The sequence below is a fragment of the Clarias gariepinus genome, chromosome 27 (genome assembly GCF_024256425.1).
Source record: "Clarias gariepinus isolate MV-2021 ecotype Netherlands chromosome 27, CGAR_prim_01v2, whole genome shotgun sequence".
NCBI classification, from domain to species: Eukaryota; Metazoa; Chordata; class Actinopteri; order Siluriformes; family Clariidae; genus Clarias; species Clarias gariepinus.
In genome coordinates, this window is record NC_071126.1 from 22,492,796 (window position 1) to 22,507,851 (window position 15,056).

At 35.7% G+C, this 15,056-nt stretch overlaps 1 protein-coding gene across 1 annotated transcript; it reads right to left on the bottom strand.

Annotated features, from left to right (window-relative positions):
* Positions 1–373: 373 nt before the first annotated feature.
* LOC128514849 (uncharacterized) lies at positions 374–13,676 on the bottom strand. The gene is made up of 6 exons (XM_053488743.1): positions 13,522–13,676; positions 13,080–13,424; positions 1,860–1,895; positions 1,620–1,718; positions 1,451–1,488; positions 374–1,273 (listed from the first exon to the last, which is right to left on the bottom strand). Exons 1-6 carry the CDS (start codon positions 13,571–13,573, stop codon positions 1,154–1,156), a joined length of 690 nt encoding a protein of 229 aa, XP_053344718.1. The 5' UTR covers positions 13,574–13,676; the 3' UTR covers positions 374–1,153.
* Positions 13,677–15,056: the final 1,380 nt, after the last annotated feature.

The following is a 15,056-nucleotide window of genomic DNA, read 5'->3' on the forward strand; positions in this document are numbered from 1 at the left end:
TTCTTTTACAGCTTAGGACCCTCCCTTCCCCCAAAATAGTGTGAATGTCTGCACCAATCACTAACCAGTAAAATGTTAATAATTCAATTAAACACGTGTGTGTGTGTGAATCCAAAGTAAGCTCCCCTCTTCCCGTCATCTTCTTACGTAGTTACCCTTCCGGAAAGGATTCAGACCCCCTTAAATTTGCTAAAATCATTTAAGTTAATTTTTTTCCTCACTACTGTACATTACCCTATATTTCCAAAAAAAAAAACACAGAATTGTTGACATTTTGCCACACAGTGAGGGGCAGTAAGTATGATCACATCATCATACTCACTGCCCCCCCCCCACACACACACACACACTGATTGCTGTTATTACTTTTCTTTTCAATAGTTTGCACGTGTCACTTTATCTTTGACTGTGGAGCTAAATGTCTGTGTTTTATGTGTCTATATTTTTCTCAGTTTTTTATGACTTTTAGCTGCTAATATTTTGATCTGTACATTCCTGTTATTCTTCTGACTCATCCCTGAGCTTTGGCAATACAGATGTAAATATCTGTCATGTCAATAAAGCACCACTGATTCTTACATCTTGAATTCAGAAATGACTGACTGAATGCTGATATTCATAAACTCTTCATCAGCTCATAATTTCCTGTTAACACAACTGCACATTATAGTATAGTACAGGTCTAGATGAGAAGTTATTTATAATCACACTTATTTATATCTGTTGACACCCAGATGATGATGACCTCTATTCTGAGTCTGCTTCCTCTCAACGCATCACTGGCCACAGTGTCCGGGGACCACAAGGATGTTACGCCCCTGGATTAGTGATCAGGATGTAACATATTTATTAACATATTTATTAATTAAATATAAAAAACATCTTCACTATTTTAAAGACAAATATTGAAAAACATTCAAATGTTAGACTTTTAGATGTTGGACGTTGAGTACAAATGCAAAGTTGAAAAAGAAATAAAACAAGCAAACAATAAAGATCTATCAGGTAGAGCAAATTAATACAAGTAAACAGTTTGGAAATAATAATGAACGTTTCAGTGATAAAAATGTTTTTGTCTAAATAACACATCTGTGTACAAACTGGGATGATTACATTCATATTGTTTTTCAGTTCTGACTTTATTTCTCTTTATCTATTTTATTTTAACTTGTGCATAAACGTCTTGATGGCTCGTGTCTCTGGATGTTCTGGAGGATGAAGGTTTCTTAGCAAAACTCACAGCTGCATAGTTCAAGACATTTTCATCATCAGCCTGATAAAGAACAAGAGACGTTTAAAAAAACAAAGTGGATTAAAATAGGAAAGATAATGATTACATTGATATTCTGTAAATAGTTATCTATTAAAATTCTCTGTACATTGTGGATTGTAGGTCAGATGTGTATTTATTTAACAGAACAGAATCACAATGAATAGAAGACTGGATTACCTGATTGGTGGGAGTTTGATGGTTGCTTGATGAAGAACCTGAACAATAATACACACAAGTAAAGTTTAAATGGAGAAAGGATTCACATTTTAGTGACAAAATTATACAGTAACTCTATAAATAATAATAATAATAATAATAATAATAATAATAATAATAATAAACAAACCTTTTCCTTGTTGTTTAAGTAAAACTTTAACCAGAGCCACAATTACAATAACAGATATTATATTGGTGGCTATTAAGGCAATAATCCGCTTTGTATCTCCTAAAATAATAATAAATGAATAGATAAATAAATAAATAAATAAATAAATAACGCTTATATAAATATTGGATTACACAGGGAATGTTTTAACAATATTAAAAAAAAATAATAATAATAATCTTATTTCATTATAACTCTTACCATTTCCCAGTGTAGAACAGTGTTTCATCTCTTCACCTATAGAAATTAAAATGATTTATTCACAGAAGAAGGATTAATTTATAGAAAGTTCTGTTATACAAAGTTCAGTGGTGGATAGTAACAGAGTAAATATAAACCTGTTACTGTACTTAACTACAGTTAAACCTTAAATTGCGAGCATTATTCGTTCTGGAAATGTAATTGTAATCCAAAGCACTCATATATCAAAGTGTATATCACATTTCCCACATAAGGAATAATTGAAAATCTAATGATTCGTTCCACAACCGAAAACTATTCATAGAAAAATAATTAACACACTCTAAAAAATGATTCTGTGGCCTTGTAAATTTCACAGTAACAAACAGGTTATGTTACCTTAATAAAATCTCTAAAAATCACATACATGATTGTTCGAGTTGACAAATCAAAATAAATGTGTAAAAAAACAACTATAAATTTTTGTCTTAAATTTATAATTGAGTAAATTGCCCTGCGCAAGTGCTCATGGGAAATCTGGTGTAACATCAGAGACAAGAAGGCTGTGAGGATGTGAGAATGGACATGAAGCACCTGGAACATTCTGGAACATTCCTTACAAATCCTGGTGAGTAAACAGCTAACACAAGTTACTGTAATAATGACTCTGTCTGCCTGCACACACAACTTTATAGGGTGTGAGTTACTGTTCTGAATCCTGTCACAGCCGAGCTCCAGAGCTAACGATAGCTAGCAACAGGCCAGTCCTGGGGTTCAGTGTGATTTAGCTTGTTTGTTCCAACCACCGAACTGCTCAGCTAAAGCGCGTTTAATACAGACACTTAAACTCTGGCGTAAAAGGAGAGATTTAACACCGAGCAGCAGCGCGTGCATGTCCGGGTTTCTCGCTGTAACCGGCCGCGGTTGTGCCGCAATATTTGAATTTCTCCCGCCAAATGCGGTGATTTTGTGCAGCCAACCGCCACTGTGGAGAGGATATAAAACTATCATGTTCAAATAATTAACACGTGTGTAGCGTTACACAACTCACACACTGAACCGAGAGTCTACTTGGTCACTCCGACACTTTAAGGAGGAAACGCAGACCAAAGCAGGTTTAAACTGTTCAGTCACCTGACTCTGGTAATATTTTATCCGTTACTGTATGTGAGTATTTTAAACATGATTAAACACTGGGCACGCAGCAGCAGGAAACTGTTTAAGTCCAGTACAGCCCTGAGTCCAGTACAGCTCCAGTCATGATTTACAGCACTACAGGCAGACAGTTTAATTAGCAGTATTAATGCTAAATAGCTTTGTTTAAAACAATAGAACTTCAAAATTTTTACTTAAGTTAAAGTCATAAGTGCATGACGTTCTAAACTTCAAATGTTGATAAAATTAATGTAAGTACTGTACTAGTAACTAAAGCTATGAAATATAAAGATTTAGTAAAAGTACAACATTTCTCTCAGAATTATAATTGGGAGAAATATAAAATTAAAATATTGAAGTGAAATGTTATGTATATTGTGATATGTAAGTAAAAGAAACTAAAATTGATTTTCATTTTGTGTGTGTGTGTGTGTGTGTGTGTGTGTTTGTGTGAAACATGTTATATATTTTCTATATCTCTTTCACAGCACCAACACCACTAATGAAGAGAAGTTAGAATAGAGATAAAACAAGAGGTAAATGTCAACTTTTTAAATGTTACAGAAGTATTAAATGTGTAACCATTACAAATTAAATATTTCACTTTACCTATAATGAATCTAGAATATACAAGTTTTCCACTAGAATATACTAGATTTTCCATTAACTAAAGTAAAAAAAAAAAAAGTTATATAGTTGATAGTAATGTGTAAATAAAGTTGAGTATCATTTTTTATACAAGGGAAAAAGACATGTACAAGGGACGTTCAAGTCAAGGTGGGAACTTTGATTGTGCAGATTAACAGAACACACTCATTAGAGTAAAAGCTTCCTTTATTTTTCTATATTTGAGATGCATTGTTCTGCAAGAGCAAAACACAAAGCACTGTATTAACTGTATAATGTTTGTGGCTGAAGTATTGATTGTGAGACTGTTTACTAATAAGATCAATTCAGCTCATTGTTTATGATCTTGTTACATGTCATTTGCAAAGTAAAGACAATGTCTTGTCAAATTTGGCAAATAAATGTTTAATTAAAATTGTAATGTGTGTATTGTTTCTTTGTTTATAATTTGGTGTCATTAGATACATTGACCTGAATTAAAATACCTCTTGAGTAAAGGCTAAATATCTTTAAAAAAGTTTAACATATTAATTTTGTGATAGAGAAGTATGAATTAAACTCAGTTAAAATATTTAGTAAATGTAGCACATTTATTTGTTAAATAATAGTTTAATTTTCAGTTTCTTCTACCCTGCATTTCAACCATATCTACTCAATTATTTTACTCATTTTCACTTGGGGTAACCATTACATTAACTTCTAATTTTCATTAAATTTACTCAATTTTGTACATCATTGTACTAAATATAGTTATTCAGATCTACTTAATTTTTTTTACTGACTTGTACTCAATTCATGAAGTATATTTGACATGATTTTGCAATTTTTATATTTACTTTAATATTTTTAAGTGTAAATATGTTTATGTTTAAATATAAAGTAAAGATAAAATAAATTAACCTGCACTTTACCTTTGAAAAGAATTGGCCTGGCGTTAGGGAGAAGAGACGAGAAGGAGGAGGTTAATGTATAGGATGACTTTCACACACACACTAACTAATCGTTCTTCACAATAACCTCCTTCTCCTTATCCTCTTCTCTCTCTCCCTCCTTTTTGTGTGACTTTAACAGTGAAACTCTATAATGACACTCGCTTTTGCCTCCTTTTGAGGATTTGGTGGAAATGTGACGTTGCGTTGTCGTTAAACAGAATCATCTCCCACACTCCTACAGACTTTTTAACCTTTTACTTCACGGGGAACGTTATTGAGTACGGTTACTAAAGAACAGTCACACGTGGTCACAGTGTGATAGTAAACAGTACACACAGGCACTGATGTTGACTATATATACGAGTGACTCACGCACAATGAGACTGAGCATGGGAGATGATTACCCACAATCTCACAGCCAAGAGAGAGAAGAACCATTGGCTCAGTTGTGATGACGTGAGGGAGATAAAGCGTGTATGTACTACTCATATTGCAAGACCTCACTCGCTTTTCAAGTTAAAATTTATTTTACATTTTTTTGCAAAACACTTGCAGACCAAGTTACTCTCAATCCAAGGTTCCACTGTATATTTTTATAAGTATCTGTTTTTTAGTTAACATTTTCATTTTGGGGGACTTTTTACTTTAACTACATTTAAAAGTAAAATAGTAGACTTTCTACTTTACTACATTATGTTACATGTCCTTTCTTCATACTTATGAGTGAAAAACGTGTAAATTGAAGCAGAGTAAGCAGACCAATTAGGATCCAATGTGCTGTATTGTTATGATCTGATTTGCTTTGATCTGTTGGTTTCACCTATTTGGCGTATCTGACTAACAAACACAGAACATTATTGTGATGAGATCAGTGTAACAGCCTACAATACTGAGCTCCTGGGAACATGAACAATGGAAGTCCTGACTCTAACTCACCACTTCAACACTCATGGGCTTATTAGAAAAATTAAAGAAGAAAGAATCTTTCCAAGCCAACACATAGACAGAATCTTATTTTGATTATGACTGAGCTGCTGGGGTCCATTCCCTGTACGTCGCTAACTCAGTTACAGATCTCGCCATTAAGAATGCACGTTTCGAGAAAAGGGATCCCGCGACTTGCTGCGGCTGCACAAGGCAAGCTGTGAAAATGCCCTTCATTACCTGTAGGGGGTAGTCGTGTTTCAGTCTGCAGTATTGTGTCTACTGAAGCCGAAAATGTGTTATCTTTCTTAGGCGCCCATTGACAGCAAGCGACAGAGCTCAAACTGTACAGTAAATACTGATATGTATTATTCTTCATTTTCTTCTTTTCTTTAATGATGATACTTCTTTAACTGCGCTTTCTTCATTCAGTATTATTATTATTAGTAGTAGTAGTGGTCTGAATTTATCATTATTGTTATTATACTTATTATTATTGTAATGCACCCGTGCTTGTGCAAAAAGACAAATTACAACAAAGAATACAAAAATTTATATGTTAGCCTAAAACAATATTGTTTTATTGTGTTCATGCGCTTTAAATATACACTAAACAATAAACACTGCCTTGTGCAAAGTGAAAGTGAGTTGCATGTGCGGCCTTTTGATCAAAAGGCAGGTATAAACGCGTGCGCGGATATGAGCCGATTTATCGATAAAACTACAGACATAAAATAAAACAAACACAAAAATACTGTATATTCTACTTGCTGAATACAACGCGACAGCACGCAGAATCCCTGGGCTTTGACTGCACTTCCTCTATTTACTAGTACTGTAGTAGTACACTAAAAAATGCTGGGTTTCTGTAAACACATCATTGGGTTGTTTATGCTGGGTCAAAATTCTGTGTTATTCCGGGTACTTTAATCACTCTGTTGGGTTGCTTTTGCTATGAATACTAAAAAAATAAATATAAGAATAAGAACTTTATCTAAAAACCAGACCAACCAAATTTCAGTAGTTAAATATGTTTATACTGTAGATACGTAGGTTACATTTTAAAAGTACAATCGCAAGTAAATTACAAACTGCATGTGATGTAGTAAAATATGAATAAAACAGTATTAGACACAAATATATGATATGGTAGTATATATACAATGAAAAAGCTATTTACACATGAGTGCTCAAATGTAAAGCAAATACAATTATTAATGTAATGTATATATTTAACTTCATTCAGCTGTTTAAGTTATATGAAAACTAACGTTTCTACCAGCCCACTATTATTTTCTGTTCAAATTTAAAGATGCCCGCGCGTGTGTGCAAAAATACAAACTACAACAAAGAATAAAAAAAGTGAATAATCTTTAATAAAGTTAGCCTAATACAATATTGTTTCCAATGCTGAAGCAAACATGATTTTGTTTTAGTCTATTCGCTGAATACAACGTGACAGCGCGCTCTGAGGTAAAGCACACCCACAGAACCCTCAGTTACTGTGATGCCTCTGCTCACCTTTCATTCACGATAGGTGTGAAGTTATTAAACAGGTTTCGCTGATGGGGGAATTCTCAGACTTGAGGGGTTTAAAACGATTTAACAAGACCGAGCAGACCAACATGAAAGGTGAGAAGAGGGATTACAGTAACTGAGCGCTGTGGCGGTGTATATACTGTACAACACACGTTTATCAGCCTTTTAATAAAAAACGCTGCCTTTTGTAAAGTGAAAGTACTTTACATAAGACAAACAGCTTTATTTCAGTCATAAATTCACAATCACATCACATTCCAGCTATTATTTCCAGCTGTGGTTAAATAATGGATGAAATAATTATTTAATGCTGGACACAAACAGCAAATATGATGATTATTATAAAAAGCCAGAAAAAGTTTGTGGTCATAAGATAATATTTACTTAATAATATAATGTATATAGTTCATTCATGTCTTCTGATGATGTCGACACATTTTTACGTTTTAAAAAAGATATGTTGGCATATTCACGAATCAGGACATTCGCATTGTTAACACTATCAGATAGCCTACTATCAGGAAATTCAATTAATTTCAACACCATGTAAACCGAGACATTGCCATGTCTTTCACTGTTTTGTCCCTGTTAAGACATTACAAAAAATATATAAGAAACTTATTAATAATTTTAAAGCACGAATTTGGGCATCTCATTTTATCATTATGAAAATAATATGAAGCACATATACACACATTTATCATGAAAGATCTGTTGTAAAGCAAAATAAAATTCATGTTTGCTTCAGCATTGGAAACAATATTTGGAACAATAATTGGAAACTAATTATACACAATTCTATAATTGTGGTAACTTGCGGGAAAAATTAGATTGTTGTGGATTGGTCCTGATCCTGGATTGTTTCGTTCTTCGATGCGCATCTTGTCTTTGCTGTCATAGCAACAGGTCCGTTAGCTTGAACCTGCTCGGAAGCAGGTTTATTTTATGTAAACAGGATTTAGGCCGCTCTCCTGGCTGGTTATGACTGGTTGTGATTGTTATGATTATATATATTGATGGATGTATTTAAACATACATACAGTATATGTATACATGTGTGTGTGGCTGTGGTCCTCCTTCGTATATCGCCATGTGTGTCTAATAACATGTAACATTCTATCCCCCGATTGCGTCTATATAAGTGGAGGTAATTTTCTCACCCACAGGGATGCCCTTCACAATTATTCTGTTACTATTGAAACCAAGGGTGAGCTCTTCTGCTGGGGTATAGGGAGAGGGTGCCGGTGTTATTCGCTAAAATGCCCCCCTGCCATGGTTGCTTTGCTGGCTAAAGCAGCAACCTTAGGAGATCGGCAGGCGCTAGAACTGAAGGAAGCTCAACTAAAGGCTGAGGAAGAGCAATTGAAAGCACGATTAAAGGTTGAGGAAGAGCAATTGAAAGCATGATTTAAGGCTGAGGAAGAGCAATTGAAAGCATGATTAAAGGCTGAGGAAGAGCAATTGAAAGCACAATTAACCCTCTGAGGTCCGGGGTGATTTCGGGGCCCTTGAGATGTTTGGACATGCTCTGATATTTGTGCTTTTTTCAGCTACTTATAATATATTACTTGACCAACCTGTATTTTTCTTGTAATCAGCACAAACTGTTCTACAATAATACGTGACCAAAATGAATGTATGTGTTTGGATTTTTTTGAGAAAAAAATATTATGCGTGGTTAGTACGTTTTGTGAAAATAAAAGTAGCTTTAATAAGGCCATGAAACTCATACAGAACATTTGTTGCTCACAGAAAACAATATAGTGATTAACATTTTTAAGTCACTTTTTGAGTGTAAAGGGTCTATGCGAGAAGGCGTGAACCATCATTACTAATGCAGTGATTCACACCTGAGAACAAAAAGGCCTGCATACTGATCTGCATAATGAGCCATCAGACAGGTATGTGACTGAGAGAGGAGAGTTACAAGAAAGAATCTGAGGATAAAATAAGGTATATATTTTCAGTGTTTAGGTTATTTGAAAATGTGTTTGACACAAAAAAACATAAGATTTACTTGTGAGTTCAGTTAAACAGTTTATTAGGCCTAAACAATTAAAGTTGACTTTTCAGCTGCATTACTGCAGTCACTATAACAGACAATATAGCTGTTATCACAAATTACACATAAATTACATGTTAAAATATAAAAGTGTAGGAACAGTGCAAAAAAACACTGATGACGCCAATAAGAACTTAAATTACACTTTCAGTTTTGATCGTACAGACAAGATCTATATATTAATCGAATCTGTAAAGTGTCTACTTTTATTTGTATGCACAGATGTTAAAAATAAACCTTTGTGCATTATTAAAATAAAGAAAACAAACCGGGTGCGCTGTCTGTCGCTTTGGTCTGCGTGAACTGCAGGGAGAAACACGTCATTAAAATGAACTGAAACTCAGCAAATACTCCACAGAGAGACACAAAATACATATCTATGAAAAGCTTGAATTGTCTACTTTTACATTTACCAATTTAACAAAAAAAATCTGTTTTTATGCTGTTTTTTTCTCATTACAGCTAACATGATCCCGCCTCCCTGTGCGCGCGGGGAGGCGGGATCACATTAGCTGTAATGAGCCGATACAGGGGAATTTGTACCACTCCTTACTTTCATACAGATTACATAAAAACAGATTATTTGTTTTCAAATTGAATTAGTAAATGTAAAAGTAGACAATTCAAGCTTTCTTTACAGATTTGATTAATATATAGATCTTGTCTGTACGATCAAAACTTAAAGTGTAATTTAAGTTCTTATTGGCGTCATCAGGGGAAGACGCCTCAAAACGCATATATGCGTGCGCGGACCTCAGAGGGTTAAAAGCTGAGGAAGAGCAATTGAAAGCACAAATAAAGGCAAAACAAGCACAAATAAAGGCACAAAAAGAAAGGCTGGAAATGGAAACAGCTAATAAAAAGCGCGTGCACCGGGGCTGAAGACGATTGTATTCTCTCCATTGTACCTGTTAAAATTAAGTCCAAGAAAAGTAATAAGTCAGTAGAAGTGTATGCCTTTATGGACACAGGTAGTTCCGCTACTTTTTGTACAGAGTCACTAGCAAGGCGATTTAACGTACAAGGTAAAAAAATTACATCATGTTAAGCACCATGAACGCGAGGAAACAAGTAGAAAGTTATGTGCTTACTGACTTAGAGGTTAGTGGGCTGGAAGAAAACACCTTTGTTGGACACCCCAAAGTGTTCACACAAAAGAGCATCCCAGTCTCAGTGGAAAACATTCCACAACAGCACGACATTGATAAGTGGTCATACCTCAACGAAGTTATTAAGTTCGTTCAAAACCAAAAATTCAAAGACGAAATTTCCATGTTACAAAAGGGTAATACATCCGTAAAAAAAACAGTTGTCTCTCCAAACTAGACCCAGTACTGCAGGATGGAGTGCTAAGAGTTGGAGGACGTCTTGGTATGTCTGCAATGCCTGAGCATGTAAAACACCCAGTCATTACACCCAAACACTCACACGTTACAACCTTAATCTTAAGAAACACTCACGAACAGGTCGGACATTGTGGAAGGAATTATATGCTTTCAAAATTGCGGCAGAAACACTGGATTCCGACAGCAAATTCCCTCGTGAGAAAGTTTTTGTCCAGTTGTGTGACATGTAGAAAGATCAGAGCAAAGACTAGTGAACAAAAAATGTCAGAACTGCCACGCGATAGAATAACACCAGATCACCCACCATTCACTAACATAGGGGTAGACTATTTTGGATCCTTCGAGGTCAAACAAGGTAGAAGTAATGTTAAAAGATATGACGTATTGTTTAATTGTCTGACGACAAGAGCCGTGCACATTGAAGTCGCGCAGTCATTAGATACAGACTCCTGCTTAAATGCTATTCGACGCTTCATGTGCAGAAGAGGCCAGGTGTCACTCATGAGAAGTGACAATGGAACAAACTTCATGGGTGCTGAGATTGAATTGTGTAAAGCTATCCAACAGTGGAATCAGTCAAAAATTGAAGGCGTCCTCATGCAAAAGGGGATACACTGGATATTTAATCCTCCTGCTGGGTCTCACTTCGGTGGAATATGGGAAAGGCAGATAAGGTCAGTAAAAAAAATCTTGAGGTCTGTACTAAAAGAACAAACACTAAACGATGAAAGCTTGCATACATTCCTGTGTGAGGTGGAAGCTATAATGAATGACCGTCCCCTTACCACCGCTACAGACGATCCCACAGACCTGGAGCCCCTGACACGTAACCACCTGCTGCTGATGAAAAAACAGCCAAACTTGCCTCCTGGTCTTTTCAAAAAAGAGGACACTTACGCACGTCGCAAGTGGAAGCAAATTCAGTATCTTGCCGACCTATTCTGGAAGCGATGGGTGCGTGAATACTTGCCCTTGCTTCAGGAGCGCCAAAAATAGTCTCAGGTGAGAAAAAACCTCTCGACTGGAGACGTAGTTCTAATAATTGATGAGTCTTCTCCAAGAAATTCATGGGTCGTCGGACGGATCACGAAAGTGTTCCCTGATAAAAAAGGACTTGTGAGACGTGTGCTGGTCAAAACTAAAACCAGTACCCTGGAAAGACCCATCGATAAGCTGTGCCTGATATGTGAAATGGACTGTTAATTACCTTATGAAGTAGTCATGTTCCTTTCATTTGGTACGCAGCAATATGAATACCTTAAGTTAAACCGTAAACAAAATGTTTTAAAATGTTAACAGAGTTAATTTTGTGGCCCTATTGTAAAAAAAAACAAAACAAAAAAACAATAAAACAAAAATGTGTTTTGCCTGTCAATTAGGGGCTGGAAATGTAAGGGCCATATTTTATTCTTGTGATTTAGTGTTGTGTTTATTTCATTTCAATTTGTTAGTTAGGCATTATACATTAAGTCCATTGGTTTTTAAGCATTTAGTATTATACTTGTAAGTTGTATTGTGAAATCATTTTATAAGTTGTTCTGTGACATCATCCCACAGTTGTGTAGCTGCATGTCTATCACGCACGTTAGTTGTTCAGTTGTTATTAAGACACGGAAGGATACAGAAAGGTGTGAAGAACACAAGCTTTTGACCGTGAGACTGTAAGCTAAAGGAAAATAAGTTGTTAGAACTGTAATCTATCAAAGCTACAGAACACAGCAAAAAAACAAGAGACAGTTGTACTTTGATGTTGAAAATAAAACAAGAGACAAAGAAACCAACGCACGTCTGGAGTCGTGAGTAACACTGTGTAACAAGAAAGATACGCGTCAGAACTTGTGAATAACATGCACGTATATATAGTAAGATTTGATCTGTGCACACAGCGCCTCGCCACATTAGCTCACTACAGTGAAATGTTTCTTTGTGTCTGTGTCTTAATCCATCATTACCATGATTATGTTGTGACTCGCCAGTCAGTTAAGTAATTGGTAACTCTTACACAGTAAAACATCACTACACCACAACCCAATACAGTAACACAGGCTGGAGCTAATAATCAGTTAAAGTCTTATCCATTTCCATTAGCTAGCGAGCTGTACTACCTTAGTGTGTAGTGTTTAAAACTAATCAACCAATCTCATAGGATAAAACTGTTAACATTCAGTGCTAACACTTGGACTTGGGTAAATATTAATTAATTGTTAAATGTTATATTAAGAGATGTGTCCAGAGTGGCATAAGAGCCGTCTCAATGAGAAGATCAGGGAAAAGTCCACTTGTACTTAAATACAAATTTAAATAGAGGACTTCTACTTTTCTGGAGAAAAAAATACCTTAAATATCTAAGTACAGGATTTGTGTACATCGTCCACCACTGACAAAATTAAAGAGAGTTTATTTAATTAAAACCTTCTCCATCTCTCCTGTTTGAACCCTGGTGTGTAACAGAGTGTGTGTTCTTGTTAAGTGTTCCAGGTGTAGGACAGGGTTTCATCTCTTCACCTTTACAAATAAATTGGAAAAGCAGCAAATAAACAGAAATGATACTAAATATGAATAATGTGAAATATTCAACATTTAATGCACATGTACACATAATTCTGGTTAAAGTGTTGATCTGGAATTAGCAGGTTATCAGAGTAAAACTGTTTACCTTCAAACTGCAGACGTGTTCCAGATGTGAACTTTACTGTACTTCCCTCCACATATCCACAGAAATATTCTCCTCCATCATCTTCTCTTACTCCATTAATGTTGAGATCAAACTTTTGGTCCTTTACAGTAACACTGAAGCGGTTATCATTAAATCCCTCAGCCAATATGTAGCCAGGAGAGCCAGCGTACAGTCTCGCAAAAAACTGAGGCACTTTTCCAAAACTCTGTCTGTACAAAGCTAAACTATTATTGTTTCTGACCTCACTAATGTTACACTCCATAGTTACAGCTTCTCCATGTTTTACTGTTTTCACATGAAACTCCTTGATGTCAGAAGTGTTTACTGTAAAAAAAAAAAAAAAGTGTTAATATTTAATTTTAATGAATTAGTAAAACATGAAAAATTACAATTTTAATTTAAAGTTTAAAATGTTCCTCACCAGTTGTGCAGAGACAAAGCAGAGAGTAAAGAGCCACAAAGAGTGTGATCATCGTTCCTGTTTAGACAAAGTGATAGTGAGGTAATGAACTTGTGTGTTCAGTAGAAAACCAGGTCCAGACTCACGCCTGATTGGATGTTTTGAAGCTGTGGACTGATTTGATTGGTCCATTAGCTGTAATGAGATGTGAAGCTCACAGTGAATTCTTGTCTATTCTGATGCTGTGATGAGTCACATGACTTTACAGATATGATCTACTGGAGCTCTATCAGTCCTGTGTGCTGGAACCTCTCTGATAGAAGAAGTTTAATGAAGTGCTTTTAGGTCAGCAGATCTAACAACCCCAAAGAGGAATAATGTGGAATCCTGCTGTGTGTGTGTGTGTGTGTGTGTGTGTGTGTGTGTGTGTGCGTGTGTCTGTGTGTGTGTGTGTGTGAAAGCTCATCTGTAATATTTAAGATATAAACATTAGAAAGCCTTACACACACACACACAATATTTTTAACACATTAAGCTTGACTATTAAATTTCGTAATTATTAATGTGTTCTTTAAGTCTATCAAAGCCACGTGTTTAATCTGTTAATTAACTTTCTAACGACAACAATTCACTTCCTTTAAGTTATTTGTTCAGTGTTGTTTCATGACATTAACAGCATTTGACATAGAAATTAGACACAGCAGTTAAGTACTTAGCATTTCTAGCTACATCACAGCATTTGCAATTTTTTACAAAGCTAAACATTAGACCCAGTATTGTGTAGGTTCCCCTTGTGTCACCAGGGCAGGTCCGTCTCCTTGGGGTGTGACTGCACAAGACCTCTGGGGTGTCCGGTGGTGTCTGGCATTGTGATGTTAGCGGTGAATCCTTTGTGTATGGGGTAAAAACTTAGTGTACAGTATTAGCTTGTTTGCCCAGCGTATCCCCTCTACATCGGTCAGATGGAGATCTGGAGAATTTAAAGGCCAGATCACCATCTTGAACTCTTTCTCTGCTAAGCCCCAAACACGGGAGGCTGTGATGCACTGGGTGTTCTGATACCTTTCTACTCTGGCCAACATTGACTGTTTTTCTGGGATTGGACCCATCAGCTGGCTAGTCGTCCCCATGGGTATAAGTGAGCTGTTCTTTGGGTCACATGACCGTCTCTCCAGTTTGTGTGTATAGTTGGTGCTCAATGTTATTCACTTCACCTGTCAGTGCTCATAATGTTATGGCCATGTATTTATAAAAGCATCTCATTTTGTTTTCAATATCACTGTTAGCAACATTATAAAGAACTGTTATGGAGGGAGGAGACTTTGGGGAAAATAAATAAATCTTAACTAAACTACCACTAGAGCAGGAAATTCAAATTAAATCTGACTTTAGGCAAATGGAAGATCTAGAGCTGCGTATGGAGAGGAAGAAAGGTGGGATTCTGATGTCCACACTGAGTGGCTAACTGCTAGCGCTAAACTTCAGCTGTTGTTTTGTTGTTGTTTTCTCAAATATTAAAATATATTTGACTGCACATGTTAGTTTACTGTAGTGGT